Source organism: Carassius gibelio, chromosome B1, assembly GCF_023724105.1.
Source record: "Carassius gibelio isolate Cgi1373 ecotype wild population from Czech Republic chromosome B1, carGib1.2-hapl.c, whole genome shotgun sequence".
Lineage (NCBI taxonomy): Eukaryota > Metazoa > Chordata > Actinopteri > Cypriniformes > Cyprinidae > Carassius > Carassius gibelio.
Window position 1 is genome coordinate 30,791,174 of NC_068396.1, and position 17,106 is coordinate 30,808,279.

General features: G+C 38.5%; 1 protein-coding gene, 1 long non-coding RNA gene and 1 pseudogene across 2 annotated transcripts in view; all 3 read left to right on the forward strand.

Annotated features, from left to right (window-relative positions):
• LOC127949185 (uncharacterized) overlaps positions 1 to 15,909 on the forward strand; it is a 29,665-nt gene extending 13,756 nt beyond the window's left edge. Inside the window, exon 3 of the long non-coding RNA XR_008152261.1 lies at positions 15,415 to 15,909. This is a non-coding gene — a long non-coding RNA (uncharacterized LOC127949185). The remainder of the gene's footprint in view (positions 1 to 15,414) is intronic.
• Positions 198 to 2,349, forward strand: LOC127949183 (uncharacterized). The gene is made up of 2 exons (XM_052546177.1): positions 198 to 363; positions 897 to 2,349. The coding sequence occupies exon 2, from the start codon at positions 910 to 912 to the stop codon at positions 1,540 to 1,542; it is 633 nt and encodes a 210-aa protein (XP_052402137.1). The 5' UTR covers positions 198 to 363; positions 897 to 909; the 3' UTR covers positions 1,543 to 2,349.
• On the forward strand, positions 9,460 to 12,978 carry LOC127949181 (uncharacterized; annotated as a pseudogene).
• Positions 15,910 to 17,106: the final 1,197 nt, after the last annotated feature.

Here is a 17,106-nt window from a genome sequence, read left to right on the forward strand (position 1 = left end):
AGGCAGACAGAAGAAGAAGCTTGAGACTGTATACTGTATATATTTAATATATCATAAAATATAAATCACATCCCATGTAGATGATACCAATTATGTATATGGTATAATAAAATAAATATATAATACGAGTGAGACATTATTATCTGCCCCATCTGCTATAATGTGTTTATAAGTTTCAGTTTCCATTGTATGAGTTTCTATTCATCAAAACAGAAACTGACACGCACTCGTACAGCCATTGGATAAATAGTGTGTTTAACTACAGTGTAGTTCCTGTCATACGTTCAGTGACATCAACAAACGTACTGACGTTTCTGAAGATTGAAGAAGTCGCTGCCAAAGATCTAGATTGGCATCTACAAGGTAAGACGTATCATTTTTTTCTATATGTACAGTATGTAGGCCTACACACACACACACACACATACACACACACACACACACACACATATCAGTTTTGTGTAAGTGATAAGTATCTAAAAAAGTATTTTATCTAGTTCCTTTTGAGCTTGCTGTTTGGTTTTGTTCAGTCAAGGATAAAAACTTTAATGTGCTGCCTTCGAGAGAAAACCTGCAGAACAGATTCAAGAGTCAAATCAAGAGATCAGAAACTGAGCTGAGAGTGGTGTGAACAGCTGATGCTAGCTGAAAGTACCATCAGATTAGCCTGAATGTCTAGAAAATGAACATGTATGTGGCAGGAACAGATCTTTATGAATCTCAGCTGTTCTATTTCTGCAGAACTTATGATGAAATTAACTGATCTAAAGTTCTAAAGAAGAACTGATTTATGATCCTTCCAGGTTTTACAGTTTTTTTTTTTTTTTTTTGTAATTGTACATTTCATATAAAAAATCATAATATTATATATATATATTTTGCCTTTCTTTCAACAGGATTGTCGGGAACATGGTGAGAACCCTGAATAATGTGTCCGAGCTGAGACAGACTGGGTTTGGTCAGCCGAGTCCCAGTCACGGTCTGAGCTTGTTGTGGTGGTTTGCTCATGATTGTGTTCAGATCGACTCGAACAGTCGTTTGATTGCATTGTGCAACCCTGAAAGTGGAGCTTTTGGCTTTCATCGATTCTATAATAGTGATAATCTTCTTCCTAAATCTAACCTACCATACTATGAGGTTGGCAACCTAAACTCCCCTGGATCACTGCCTCGTTATGTCACTAAGAATAACACTGGATATTCAGACAAAAGCAACAAAGATCGCATCATTGTTTCCTTTAACTCACATTGGAACAGTTTTGAGAAGATTTATGTGACACAACATTCAGATCAGGTGAAGTTTGACCGGAATCGCACTTACTGTATTAGTACTGATCTCCTTGAGGACATTCAAGAGTTGAGACGTGAAGACTTCCTCAGAGGACGCACGAATCGTTCTGAACATATAACCATAGATATGCCTCAGTCCGTGCAGATTCATCCATCTCAGAGTCACTCCACTTGTAAAGAATGCTGCTCTATGCTATCTTGTATATTGTTTATTTTGATCTTTATTGCAGCTATTTTCTCGTATTTTAAATAATGAAAATATAGTTTTCATCCACTGTTGTTTGTTATTCTAGCTGATTACACAGCTGTCATTAGGTGCCTGTCTCTTTCATTAAGTGTCTTAAGTGGTTATGACCGGATTTATAGTAATATAGTTTAGTATCTTTATTTATATTAGTTGTGCTTATTGTTTGACATATACAAACAGAGACAGTATTACCTTGAAATAAAAGTCCAAAAACCATTGATTTGTATGATATTATTTTACTTTAATTAAACTTGTCTGTTAACTTTGCCATACGTTTAATATTAAATATTATAGACTATTAACCTGAATAAATTATAATATATTTTAATGTAATTAATATTTAATGCTTATTAATATATATATATGAAATGTGGATATGAGTGAGACATTATGCAGTGTAGTGATAATATCAAGATTGTCTAATTCTTTTTTTTATCACTTCATCTGTAGATAGACTGTATTTGTGTTTTGAATGACTGATTCTTTGATTGCACTTTATTTGCCGATCAAATATTCCAGTCACTCGTCCCCTGACACATGATGTGAAACAAAATCAGTTTCTATTTGCAGATCTTTGCACAAAGACTTTTCAGGGTATGAACGCTCCCATCACTTCAGTAAAGTGAGTTTGATTCATTTTATCGTGTGTTTATGTATCTTATTTCATTATTAAACTAAAATTATTAACATGTGGTACACCACACTATAACCCGTTTTCTTTGAATAGTCACTGCTATTATGAGAATAAATATTCAGCATATTGAGTGACCAAATGTACACTAGGATTTGATATTAAAGTCACCATGAAACCAACATTTTCTCATCTTATTTTTTATTTGCAAGAGCTGTTTCTTTTCAGTGAATTATCTGCACATCATAATAATTTTTTTTTAAATTCCTATACCCAGGGACATCGTTAGGCCTATGTTAGGCCAAAATGTTCCTAAGCCCCCCTAAATGATAATAAGAACAACAGTCAATAAAAATTCCGTATCCTCATTCATATTTAGACGCAAATGATATATATCCAGCTACAAAAAATAGGCGAAAAGTCGGAAGATGGACGGAAGTACAAAGAGTGGAAGTGCTATCAAGATGATGCACGGCAACGTCTCGTTACATTGGTATGAACTGGCAGCTTTCAGAGCACTGCAAGTAAATGAAGGATTCATCTCGTCTCTTAGAGACTTTGTCCCTAGATTTAGCAACTTTTCAGACCCCCTTAGCGACTTTTTTTTCTTTCCAAAAAAGCGACTAGCGACTTTCTTGGACAAACATTATTTATTCTCTGAGAATCGCGAATCGCGAAATCTCTCTGTTCAGCGAGCGCAGAGAGGAGCAGCACTTTCTATAAAAGGAATCTGTTCTCTATAGTGGGTGGAATGATGGTCCACTACGGAACTACAGCAAGAAGTGTGACAGGAGACTTGCTGTTCAATGGTTTATATCTTCAAGATGTGTCACTTTATATCACCCATCATTATACAGTTCTTAAATGAACAGAGGTGGCAAATGTGGTTTAGTCTGAAATGAACAAATTAAATATCAGAATTTGTCTGTACACAGTAACACAATAACAACGTTTACCTCAGTATACAGCTTCTCTATACATTAATATTAAATACCACACGCTAAATGGCGCTAAACACTTGCATGTAAATAACGCATGCATAACTTCTCCATAATATGTATAAACTTCACTACAATATGCACTGATGACAGTAATCAGATATGCTGTGGCAACATAATTGCAATATGACAGATAAAGAAAGATAAATTAACTTACGTTCATGCACACACATTTACAACTCTTTGAAATAGCGGCAGAGAAAACGAAAACGAAAGTAAACTGGAACCGCTCTGACAGACTGCCGTCAGCGCTCTGCACACGCACAACTACGTCACATGCACATTTACAAGCCTACCCTTACAAACAAATAAGGAATTAAGTACAGCTGCCCCCAGATTTGCATAGCTAATATGCAGATCTCACCGTTTGGAAGTGCTGGGAGTTGAACTAGCTTAGCCACAGGGCGAAGATACAGGCAGTCCTTTATTCTGACCTTTGCTGATCTAATATGGCCATCTTCGCTGGGTACCAGACTCTCAATTCTACCAATGGGCCAGTGTGCCCGAGGAAGTTGTGGGTCCACCACCATCACTACAGCCTCCTCAGTCAGATCCTGAGTTTCACGCTTCCACTTAAGATGAGACTGAAGGTTGGGGAGGTAATGTCAGGTAAAGTACACCAAGAAATGATCAACTATAGTCTGAGCATGGCGCCGTCAACGCTTAGACAGAGGTTCTGGAGTGTAGAAGACTTGGGGTAGTGAAGCATCCCGCCGCCCCATGAGAAGAAAGTTGGGGGTGACAGGGTGTACATCTGCTATGTCAGACGAGACATAGCCTAGTGGTTTGCTATTCAAGATACCCTCTATCTCAACTAGCACCGTATGCAGGACATCTTCTGATAGGGGTTGACTTCCCGTGACAACCTGTAGGACCGACTTCATGGATTTGATCTCACGTTCCCATGTGCCACCAAAATGCGGTGCTGCAGGAGGATTCATCTTGAAAATAATCTGCTGGTCTGCCAGCTGTTCCTGCAGTTGAGGTTCCATTTCTTTAAATGCCTCTCTCAACTCTGTGTCGGAACCTCGGAAATTAGTTCCCTGGTCAGAGATAATCTCCGATGGAGTACCCCGTCGGGCTATGAAACGTCTCAGGGCAAGTAGGAGAGCATCTGCATCCAGGCTGTTGAGGAGATCGAGGTGTATGCAATGGGTAGTCAAACATTTAAAGATCACACCCAATCGTTTTTCTGAGCGACGGCCTACTTTGACATGGAATGTCCCAAAGCAGTCAACACCTGTCGAGAAGAATGGTGTTTGATTGAGTTGCAACTGAGCAAAGGGTAGGTCAGCCATAATGGGCATCATTGGCTTAGCCCTCCACCTCTGGCATTGCACACATCCCCTTTGGTGTTTCTTAACTGCTTGTCTACCTCTCAGAACCCGTTAGTAACGACGGAGTTCAGAATAAACTCTATCCGGCCCTGGATGAAGTAAGCATTCATACAAGATCGTGGATGAGTAGCTTGGTGACTGGGTCAGGTATCTGTGAATCGTGGTCATTTGTACTTAGCCCACAGAATACAGTCTTCCTGGTTTCTGACAAATCATCTTGATTCCCGGTCGGAGGTATGGCTGGCCACTGATCTAGTGGTCCACATAAGAAATTAGGTCCCTGACTCCACCTACTGGGGCTCTACAAGCATCTTTCCCCGGGTGATATCATCTGCCAGGTTATTAGCTGAGTCCACGTACCTCCATGACTGCAGGTCAGTTAACTCCTGAATCTCAGCCACTCTAGTGCCGACAAAGACTTTATATCAGCAAGACTCCAACTTGATCCAGGTTAAGACGGTAGTCGATCCAGTCCAGAGTGTGGTCATCTCAATAGGAATGGTCAACTCTTGCACTAGAAGCTTAGCAAGCTGGGCACCAGCCAAGGCTGCACAGAGTTCCCACTGTGGCAGTTGTCGCTTGGGAGCCTCCCTTGATCTTGCCATGACAAAAGAGGTTTTGTTGCTCAATAAGCAGGTACGCTACTGCTCCATAGGCCACCTCAGCTGCATCACAGAAAATGTGCAAGCTGAATCTTGACGCCTCCTCACTGAAATGTGATGGGAGGTAACAACAGGGAAACACTACCTTGGCAAGGTTAGGTCGTTCCTGTTCCTAAAATCTCCATCTCTCAAGTAGATCTACGTGGAGGTTCAGGTCATCCCAGCTTTTTGGTTTAGCCCAGAGTTTCTGGACTAAAACTTTAGCCCTGGTGGTAAAGGGAGTGACAAAACCTAAAGGGTCATATTGGGATTGCCAGGACTTTGTAGATGTGCCTCATTGTGGGGAGACACTCTGCTGTTGGGCGGTGCTTTAACCTAGATGATCATCCAGGCAGTGCCAGAGAAGACCTAGAGCTGGCTCCTGAGGGTCAGAATGATTATTTTGCAGCCATAGCTCTATGCTCTCTGATTCTGCATTTGCTGGTAAGTGCTCAACAACTGGGGGAACGTTGCTGGCCCACTGCCAGATTTCAAACCCCCCTGAGGCAAGTACAGATCTCATTTTATTGACCAACTGCTTAGCTTCATCCACAGTGGGAAGACTCTGTAGGCAGCTGTCAACATAAAAACACTGTTCTATTGTCTGCCTTACATCCACATCATAAGGCCGATGTTCCCTGACATGTTTCTGAAGTGCGAAAGTCGCACAGCATGGGCTGCAAGTCATTCCATATGGTAAGACTTGCCATTGGTAGACATCAGGCTGATTTCCTTTCCGCAGGTTTCGCCAGATGAACCTTAGGAGAGGTCTGTCCTCTGGCAGGAGTCTTACCTGATGAAACATGGCACGTATGTCTCCACTGATGGCAGCACCGTGCTGTCGGAATCGAATAAGGTCTCCTAGTAATGAAGCGCCAAGGCAAGGGCCAGGAAGTCAAAGTCAAGTCACCTTTATTTATATAGTGCTTTAAACAAAATACATTGCTTCAAAGCAACTGAACAACATTCATTAGGAAGGAGCTGCTGGTTGAGAGAGATACCTTGATGGATGAAAGAAATGTTGAAATTGAGTCTGTCCTTACTGTTGTGGAGGACAAGATGATGTGGAATAAACCATGATTCTTCATCTGAAGTTATAAGCTCTATCGGGACCTTTCCAGCATCTATTACCATTTCTATTTGACAAGTCGTTCAGTTGGGCATTCAGTGATCTCGTTGCACTGAGAGAGGTAGTGCTCTTCACTGTGACAGACTATGCACAAGTGCTTTATTCTCTTGTCAGCTTGCTGGTTTGTAAAAGCCTCTGTTCGGACGGGCTGTACTTCTTTAACCTTCTCTGGCTGATGACTCCCATGATAGACAGAGACAGGCTTGGTCTGTGGCTTAATAATAGCGGGACGCTCCCTAGGTGGAGCTGGAGCCTTCTCAGTGTGGTAGCGTTGGGCCATCTTTGTCATCTTCAGCCTTAACCTTCAACCACTCTGCAAGGTCATGTAAATTATATGAATTCAGACTGTTTGTACTTAGTCTTCCCCTTAACTGGAGGGGCTCTATGAAACCATCCCTGTATTGTTTAGGGAGTTTACTAAGCAGCCTGTCAACATGTCCGTTACAGGTAAGCTCTCAGCCCTGTGATCCCTACAGGGATGTAAGCATGCCCACTAGAAGGTCAACGTTTAGAGCAAAGCTCTGGAATACTTTAGAATCTCCAGCTTTGATATCTGGTGAGTTCATTAGAGCCGCAACCTCACTTTGTGCAAGCTGGTGGGGTTGGCCATATTGGCGCCACAAGGCTGCCATGGCTGCTGAGTAAGGTGCAGGGTGATAACGGCATGCTTGAGCAGTCAGCTTCGCCTCATCCAGGACCAGCTGCTCCATTAGCACATGATATTTGTAGTGTTCGGTGAGGTCAGTTCAGGGATTCAACAGATTGTCTAGGGCTATTTTCAGATCTGTGAACTCCCTCTCACTGTCATTCACAAGTTTTGGCAGTGATGGGACTGGGACTGGTTGCAAAGGAGGTGCAGCAGGTACTGGCTGGTATACTGGATGTGCGGGGGCTGCCATATTTGGAATGGAGGATGCCACTGGAGGAGGATGCCAGTTCTGCACTGAAGTCTGCATGAAGGGGTGAGAAGCGTAACATCCAGCGATCATATGTGAAGGCTGATATGGATCTAACACAGGCATGGGTTGGCCCTGTGGCTGACTATGTTCAGGGATCTGTAATTGGTAAGCTGGTGGCACCAGGGTATGTTGTACAGATGTAGATATTGGCAGCTTCACTGACGGGATGGAGTGAGGTAATGAGGATATAAGATTATAGGAAGAAGGACAGGACACTGCACTACTGGCTGCTGGTGTTTGTCTTTCATAGGTTGTTGCTGTCTGTGGAACAAACGATTGAAGTGTGGATGTGCTGTACACCATATGAGCTGTAGTCTGAGATGTCTGCCACCGTACTGATTGATGGGTGGCATCCCTGTGTGCTCCAAGGCAGGATGTGGGTGGCCCTATATCCAGTAATGGGATGGCCGGGACTGCCATAGTCTTTGGCCTTATGATAGGTGGTGAGTAAGTTTGTTCCCCTTGCCCAGGGAAAGGAGAGATGCAATGGCGCTACTTAACTCACACTCGGACTGGCTGTTTCCTCGCTGCAGTAGTACTAGAGACGTGTAATGGGAATATTGCGGAGATCTCCCAACATCTAACTGCTCTACTAGGTCGTTGAGCCCAGTGTCTATATTGCTCCCACTGACTATGACAGGACCTGGTCCATACTGCAGAGATGATAACTCATCCCTAACTTGCTGCATCCCAGTCGAGGCAAGCTCGGCCTGCCCACTGAGGTTCAACGGTGCTGCTGCATAGTCCATCTTCAGCTGCTGATATGGTCTGTAAGGCCCAGTAACTGGCAGAAGGGATGGGGGAAATGCTACATCATAAGCCTGAAGGGATCTGACGAGCTCTGGCTTGCATCTGAGTAGGACATGTGGTATTGGGAGAATGTGGTATCTGTTGATCCATGTCACCGTAGTGGCTCTAGCAATCTGGCTCGGAGGACCAAATGTAAAAGGAATCTGTTCTCTATAGTAGGTGGAATGCAAGTCCACAACAGAACTCCAGCAAGAAGTGTGACAGGAGGCAGATTGTTGTTCAATGGTTTTTATCTTGTGTCACTATATATCATCAGATGTGTCACTATATATCATCCAGCATTATACAGTTCTTAAATGAACAGAGGTGACAAATGTGGTTTAGTCTGAAATGAACAAATGAAATATCAGAATTTGTCTGTACACAGTAACGCAGTAACAACATTTACCTCAGTATACATCTTCTCTATACATTAATATTAAACATTTGCATGTAAACAGGACTGGACTGGGACAAAAATGCCTGGCATTTTTGCTCAGACTGGCCCACCACAATCAGTCCGACATAACCAACCAGTACATCATCCTTGTGGTCCCTGTCGATATGCATATCATTAATATGCAATATTAATGATGAGTGAATAATATGAATATCATATAGATTATTAAGATGTTTTGTGTGAGTAATTTGGTAATATAGTTTGTTTTTCTTTTGTTATGGGAAGTATCTCAACAATGAGAGAATGTTTTTTGGTGTCATATTAAAGAGGGTTTTGTGCTCTTCAACAAAGTAGCCTATATTTGCAATTGTAAACTAGTTTTTCTGCTGTCTGGTTCATTAAAAATGGATATTCAAAGATATTTAAGCAGAGAAAAAAGAAGCAGCTGCAGGAACTAGGCACTATGCATTTGTTGGCAGGTCTAGGCACTATGCATAGCCTAAACTAAACTAAATTATTTAATTATATGTATTATATATGCTAGCTATATTCTAACTAGGGCTGAGACAATTATAATCGTGATTAATCCAAAAGAAAAGTTTGTATTTACATATTAAATGTGTGTGTACTCTCATTGTGTATAATTATTTTATATATATAAATACACCCCCCCCCCCATCTTCCAATCCTAGTGACGTCCCTGCCTATACCCTTGTAATATTTAGTCAACATAACTTTTCCTTTCTGTAAGTAACATGACTGAAGAGGATGATGATCACTTTGTGCCCAGTCTGAATCTCCCATGAGGTGCAGTGTTTGCTATTAAATATAAAATGGGTTAATGTGTGGTTGTAAATAATCTTGAGTCATTTTTGTGTTGTAAGTTCATAAGAATTTATTAAACAACAGTTACATGACTTTAACCAGCAAATGTAACCAGCATGCAGAGTTTTGAGTGCTTTGATTCATTTTACGAAGCGATTTCATCTATTGAATCAAAGTTTCAAAATAGCCTCACTTCTCTGGTCGGTAAGTTGAAGCTTGTTTTGAGCTTAATTTGTTGTTTCTTATTTTTTAAGAAAATTGTAATCTTCTCTCTTCTTTGCAAAAATCCAAATCTTCTTTGAATGATGCTGTACTCTATTTGCCAGTCAAATATTTCCCAGTGGAGTCACTCTTCCCCTGATATTGCTATTGAACAACAACAACACCAGTTTCTGTTTGCAGATCTTTGCACACAAGGACGTATCCGTATGAACGCTTCAAACAGGTAACGCAGATTTGATTTATTGTACATTTAGCTGCTTCTTTTATTTATTACGTTATTATTAAACCTGTATTAACTTTCACTTGAACTGTCCAAGTTGAGATGACTATTTATGTATTTGCTAATTGAAATAATATCATTCATTAACATTATTTATATAAAATAATTCACGAAGAACACAGTGGCTGTATTCCACAATAGAAATAAGATGAACATCTTTAAACTGTATAACACAACTTTAAAAGTAAGAAAAAAAACTGGTACTTTAGAGTTAAAACATTTTTTTTCTTTAGTATTGAAGCATTTTAATCTTGCATCTTAAATGAATGCCAGAAATACATTAGTCCTTCAAATTACAGTAGCTTGCAAATGTTTACTGGAACTGTTTCCGGTGTTCATATCTGGACTTCATTGTTTTTATTTTACAAAATTGGTAGATCTTCTCACGAAGGGTTAACCAATCATCTTAGAGGATCAGTCTGTGTCTGCTTGTAGTTCTGTGTAAGTGATCAATATCTTCAGATACGTTTTACCAAAAATGTTTAATACCATTTTATGGTTCTTGTTTTTACATTTGCAGTGTTTCTGTAGTTGTGTATTAGGCCTATGTATAATTAGAAACCTTTCTTTAAACAACAGGTGAACTATTGTGGGAAAACTGAACTTTTTTTGTCAGGAACATGGTGAGAACCTTGTATAAGTTGTCTGATCTGAGAGAGACCAGGTTTGGTCAGCCGCCTCCCAGACACGGTCTGAGCTTGTTGTGGTGGTTTGCTCATAATTGTGTTCAGATTGACTCGAACGGTCGTATGACTGCACAGTACAACCCTGAAAATGGAAATTTTGGCTTTCATTGATTTTTTAATAGGGAAAGATTTCTTCCTTGGAGTGGCCTACTGTACTATGAGGTGGGCAACCTCAACTCCAATCGCTCATTGCCTCATTATGTCACTAAAAGTTACACAGGACAGTCAGACAACAGCAACAAAGATCGCATCATTGTTTCCTTTGACTCAAAGAGGAAAAAATTTGAGAATATTTATGTGACACAGCACTCAGATCGGACGCACTTCGATCAGAATCACACCTACCGCATTAGCACCGATCTCCTGAAGGACATTCAAGACTTGAGTCGTGAAGACTTCCTCGGAGAACCCTCGAATCATTCTGAACATATATCCATAGACATATATCAGTCAGTGCAGGGAGAAACCCGTCAGAATAATTACAATGAACTCAAGGACATCGAAGAGTTGAACTGTGAAGACTTTCAAAGTGAACCCATGAATCGTTCTGAGCAGTTTTCCACAGTCATACATCAGTCAGTGCAGAGACAAACCTGTCCGAGTACTAGCAACGAACTCATGAACTATATTAAACAGTTAAACCATGAAGACTTCTTTAGAGAACCTGAACCTGTACCTATAGATGTACTTCAGTCAGTGCAGAGAGAAACCTGTCAGAGTATAGACACTGAACTCATCGAGGAGACTGAAGAGGTGAAACGGGAAGAACCCATGAATGGTTCTGAGCAGTTATTCACAGACATACATCAGTCAGCACAGAGACAAACCACTTGTGCTAAACGCTCCACTCTACTGAGATGTGCATTGTTTACTGTGATCCTTATTGTTGCTATTACCTGGTATATGAAATACTGAAAATATAGTTTTCATCCACCTTGGTGGTTGTTCTAGTTTTCATTAATTTGGAATACAATAAATACATTTACATATTAAATTTACATTATTATTAAGAATCACATCCCAAGTTTCTTTCTTCATATTTGTTGTGCTTATTCTTTGTCCTCGTAGTTGACTTGTTTGATATTGCTGTTTAAATTAAACTTGTTTACTATCTATGCTACTAGTGCCAATAATATACTTAATATCAATATCAGGTTTTGAACTGTAAACCTATAATATATTTCAATGTGAATAATATATAGGCCAAATGAATATATACAAATCTGAATATGAGTGAGACAGTTGAATGTATCTTTAATGTAATCTCCTCATATCTATCCAGAGGTGTCAAGCTCAGTTCCTGAATGGCTGGATCCCTGTAGAGTTTTCTTCCAAACCTGCTCCACCGCACATGTAGTTTTCAAACACGCCTGAAGGACTTGATTAGGTGGATCAGGTGTGTTTAATTAGGGTTGAATCTAAACTCTGCAGGGCTCCAGTCCTCCAGGAATAGAGGGTTTGTATTAGCTATGTTTCCATCCACCTATTTTTATCCACATTTTTTATTGTAGAGAAAAAAAACACTGGATGGAAATGCCAAGATACGCATAATTCAAAAAATGTGCACAAAAATTGCATGCGCACAACTGAGTTGGATAAACCTTTATCCAATAAAGAAAATAAAATTGCATAAACTTCAATGGAAACAATTTGTAAAAATATATCTCAGATTTTTTGTCACATCTATTTGTGTCTATCTGACCTTCTGCAGCTGTAGAAAGTAAACACTCAACAACAATAAAAAATATTGTTTGTTTAATTACTAAAAAATTATTAAAAAATAAGATAGGAACTATTTTAATTTCTGTAACAAGCGCTTGTTACAGAAATGATTAAAAGACTGGCCTGTACTTTCTTACTCAACTTTAGGTTTCCATTCATGCATCTGTTGTTTAGTTTCCTCTGATATCATTCCAGCATTAAGAGTGTGTGTAGATTAGTTTTACACACCACCCACTTACACACAGAGATATGAAGAATAACAGCATGTTTGTCACTCGTCACAGACACAGATCCTTCTTACAGCGAATCAACTAGGTGCAGTATCCTGTTTTTATTAATTTATTTATTTTGGCCAGATTAATTGCTTTTTTGATTAAGACCAACTTTATTAACATTATAGGATCATTTCAAACTTTAATTGTGTTTTATTTTTTTATCTACACCAGACAGCTGTGACAGCCTATTGAACTGTTTTCCACTATTTCCTTTCAGACTTTGATCAGTAACGGGCTGTTGGGTGTTGGATGTGTGTTTTTAAAAAAAGAGAAAACTTATTGACATTGTATTCATCATATTTTACAATAAGGTACAGATTATTGTTGCTCATTTTAAATATAAAATTTGACCCTGTAGTCCAATCTTATTTAGCCTATAACTTTTTTTTTGTGTCCGTCTTCTAGACACAGAATGGTCCGACCAAGGAAGCTGACAAAACTGTCCCATCTGAGAGAGACCAGGTTTGGTCAGCCGTATCCCAGACACGGTCTCATTCTGCTGTGGTGGTTTGCTCACGAATGTGTTGAGATTGACAACCACAAAATGATTGCATGCTGCGAACCGGAAGACTTTGGTTTCCATCCGTTCCAGAATTCAGAAGGACTTCTTCCTGATACTGACCTAGAGTATTATGAGATGGGGAACCTGCACCATTCGGGCGCAATGCCTACTTATGTTACTAAGTATTATAACCGATATGTACATGAGAGCAATGCAGATCGGATTGTTGTTTCAGTCGCCTCAAAGCGGAATAAAACCTGGTTTACTGAGATTTATGTGACGCATCATTTAGGTCAGGGGCGCTTCGATGAGAACTCCACTTTCCAAATCAGCCAAGACCTCATTGATAAAATTCAGAGCTTTAAATGGCCAGATTTCATCAGAAATGTTCAAATCAGACAGCACTATTACTGAGTAAACATGATTTGCAGACTGGATCCTACAGACACTATGTCTGTTCATGCAAAATAATTTCCTTTTGGAAATTCAAGCTGAATCACATGCATGTCCATCATATTCATTGTGTGGCTTTATTAGTACAAATTAATGTAAAGGTCTGTGTGAAGTTTTATTAGTTCCTTTATTCTGTGCATTCTTGTATTCATGTAGTTTGTCACTTTCTACCTGGTTTGCCCATTATCTGTGAGTATTTCTGATTCTGGATGATTTGATTTGTGCTTCAGTAAATTTCTGCACAAGGGTGTCTGATGTGTAGTTAATGTTACAAATGCTCAAATGTTCCTCATGGCAAATATGGATGTTTGTAGTGTGATGATAGGACCATTTTCAAATTACTTTCTTTAAAAACTTCTTCAGTGACCGATTTCTGCATGACATTATTTCAAACAAAACAACTATTAAACATTTATTAATAATACAAGTTGTGTACCACTGCATTTTTTAAAATGTTTGCTTATCTCTTCTTGTATTTGTGTGAATTGTAGCTTGTCTCTTTTAAATTAATAATTTACTTGGATAAAAGTATCTGTTACATGAATAAGTATAAATATGATAAAAAGTTAAACATAATTCTAAAGATATGCTCATACTGTATATTCATAGAAATGTAAGACATGATGTTAAGCTTTGCTTATCACTGGATTTAAAAAATAATATATATTTATTACAATGATATATATATTTCAAGTCAAGGGAAACAAGAATCTGTCTTTTAAAAAACATAAAGATCAAACATTAACACATTCAGAGCCTCACAGTTTAAACAGTAGACCTAATGTAAACTGTCAAGAAATATATATTAAATATAATAAAAACTATACATTGTATTCCATGCTTAAAATTTATTTTAATTTGAATTATTAATAGTATGTGTGAGAATGTAGTACAGGCCCATTATAGAGTCTAAAGTAGCTTTAATCTAAATCTCATTATCTGCCCTGTCTCCTATAATCTTTCTGCATAAGTTTCTCTTTCCACAGAAACATACACACACACACACACACACACACACAGACACACACACACACACACACACACACACACACACACACACACGTACAACCTGTAGGTCAACTAACGACCGTTTCTATTTTGGCGACATCAGCAAATATGCATTGTTATCAGTGATGCACTACAATGTACTACATTTGCATATAGCCTATAGAATCTCTCTCTCTCTGTCGGTCCATCTCTCTGTCTATAGATATAAAGCCTTGCTTCTTACTACAAGGACTTCAAAGTTAGTGGTTTTGTAAGGATACACACACAGTATCTGGTTCAGCTGAAAGGAGCTTTTCATTCTCCTCAACACCAACACCAAATACAGTTCTGCAGCAAGTGTAAGTAACAATTTGACAATTGACAAAGAAAAAGAAAGTACAAGGATAAGACTGCTTTTTATCTCTCTTGCTCTAATAAACTGATTGGTTATTTTTTTTTTACAAAAGGAAAACTCTGAATTTCTGCTTTTGTCAACTGTAAAAGTGTGGACTTTTGTATTGATTTCCATCATTTTAAACACCTGTATTTCTCTTTTCAGTGATGCTCTGTTAAAGGAAGGAAATTCAGTTCATCTCAGTCATTGCCAAAATCTTGAAGAATCCGACTTTACACGAGCTTCATTTTGAGGTTTTTAACTTAACTCGCTCAAGAGTCTCAAAGGACCGATCTTTCTTCTGCTGTAGAGATCAGAGTAAGTGACCAATACCTGAAGATGTACCAAAATAATGAAAATAACTATCATTTAACTATATGGTTATTTTTGTTTTGGCATAACAGGATTGTCGGGAACATGGTGAGAACCCTGTATGAGTTGTCTGATCTGAGAGAGACCAGGTTTGGTCAGCCGCCTCCCAGACACGGTCTGAGCTTGTTGTGGTGGTTTGCTCATAATTGTGTTCAGATTGACTCGAACGGTTGTATGACTGCACTGTACAACCCTGAAAATGGAGCTTTTGGCTTTCATCGATTTTATAATGGTGGTGGCGGTCTTCTTCCTTACATTAATCGTCCTTACTATGAGGTGGGCAACCTAAACTCCCCTGGATCACTGCCTCGTTATGTCACTGAGAAGTACACTGGATATTCAGACGACAGCAACAAAGATCGCATCATTGTTTCCTTTAACTCACATTGGAACAGTTTTGAGAAGATTTATGTGACACAGCACTCAGATCAGGTGAACTTTGACCAGAACCACACCTACCTCATTAGCCCTAAACTTCTGAAGGAAATTAAAACATTGAACCTTGAACACTTCTGCAGAAAAATGATAAGTAATCAGATATATCCTTTGATGTATGTCCCACAAAGTTCCAACATACACTCATACTCTACATCTTCACTTCAGTCACTGCAGGGTCAAAGGTCACACCAATCTAACTGGGATGTCTGTGATTGCAGCTCTGAGCTGATTTGCGCACTGATTTTTTGTGTACTGATGCTCTTGTTTGCGCTTTTCCTCTTTCTTTTAAAAATGGCAAATAAATTTTAGTGAACTCCTGTGTATTTTTCCAGCATGTTTTGGATTGTAAATCTGAAAACATGTAAATGCTTGACTTTATATATTTACATATATATAGCATCACATATTTCTTTAAAACGGTCAGTAATGATAAAAAAAATCTACATTTAAAGATACCAAATGAAAAACCTCAAGATTTGATATTAAAGTCACCATGAAATTGTTCTGTTCTAGTTTCTTGTGATGTTAGTGATTATTCCACTGCTTTATATATGTTTGTGTGAAATCTTAACTCTTTATAATACATTTTAATATGACTAACATAAGTACAATATGCTTTAATATGCAATGTGAAGAATACTTTATGAAATTTAATCTAAATTAGCTTTCATGTATACCATGTTTTGTGCATTTGTAAATACTATGGTGTATAATGAAAGAACATCAATTTACTGTCCTGCCAAAGCAAAGAGTAATGAAATCAAACACAGTTTATAATATCGTTTTTAGTTTCAATTTTAATATTCAAATTGACAGTTTATTTGCACTTCACTAATTATGACAATAAAAATAGTTTGTTTATGAATTTATTTTACTTTTTTCACTAGATACACTTGCATGCATTTGTGCATTCTGCAGTTAACGTATCCTATTAAAACAATGGCCTGTCATTTCTTCCTCATATTTCGGTTGACATTCATGGTTCTTGTGTAGTTTAGTTGCTCAGAAACATTTCACAGATTCTTCTTTGAGAACAATATGTAAAACTCCAGTTTCAGTTTCCGTGCACAGAAGGAGGTTTGACTTGTTTTCTGCTCTCTGACAGAGATATGAAGAATAAGAGCAGGAGCGCTGTCAAAGGTGCAGTATCTTTATCAGATCTGATCTGGTACAATCATTTGATTAGAACAAACTACCAAATTACTAATTTAACATTTATGAACATACAGGCTACACTTTCACATTTTAAAGTTTTTAACGAAAACAACAAACCAAAATGTTTTTTTTTTTTTTTTTTTTTTCATAATTATTTTGAGCCATTTTGCAAGTTTCTTTCAATCTGTAGATAGACTGTAGACTGACAGGTGGCTACCGTGTATGTGTGTGTTTTCTTTGAATAGTCACTGCTATTATGAAAATAAATATTCAGCGTTGTTGATTTAGAGGGATGTACACTAGGATTTGATATTAAAGTCACCATGAAACCAACATTTTCTCATCTTATTTTATATTTGCTGGAGCTGTTTCTTT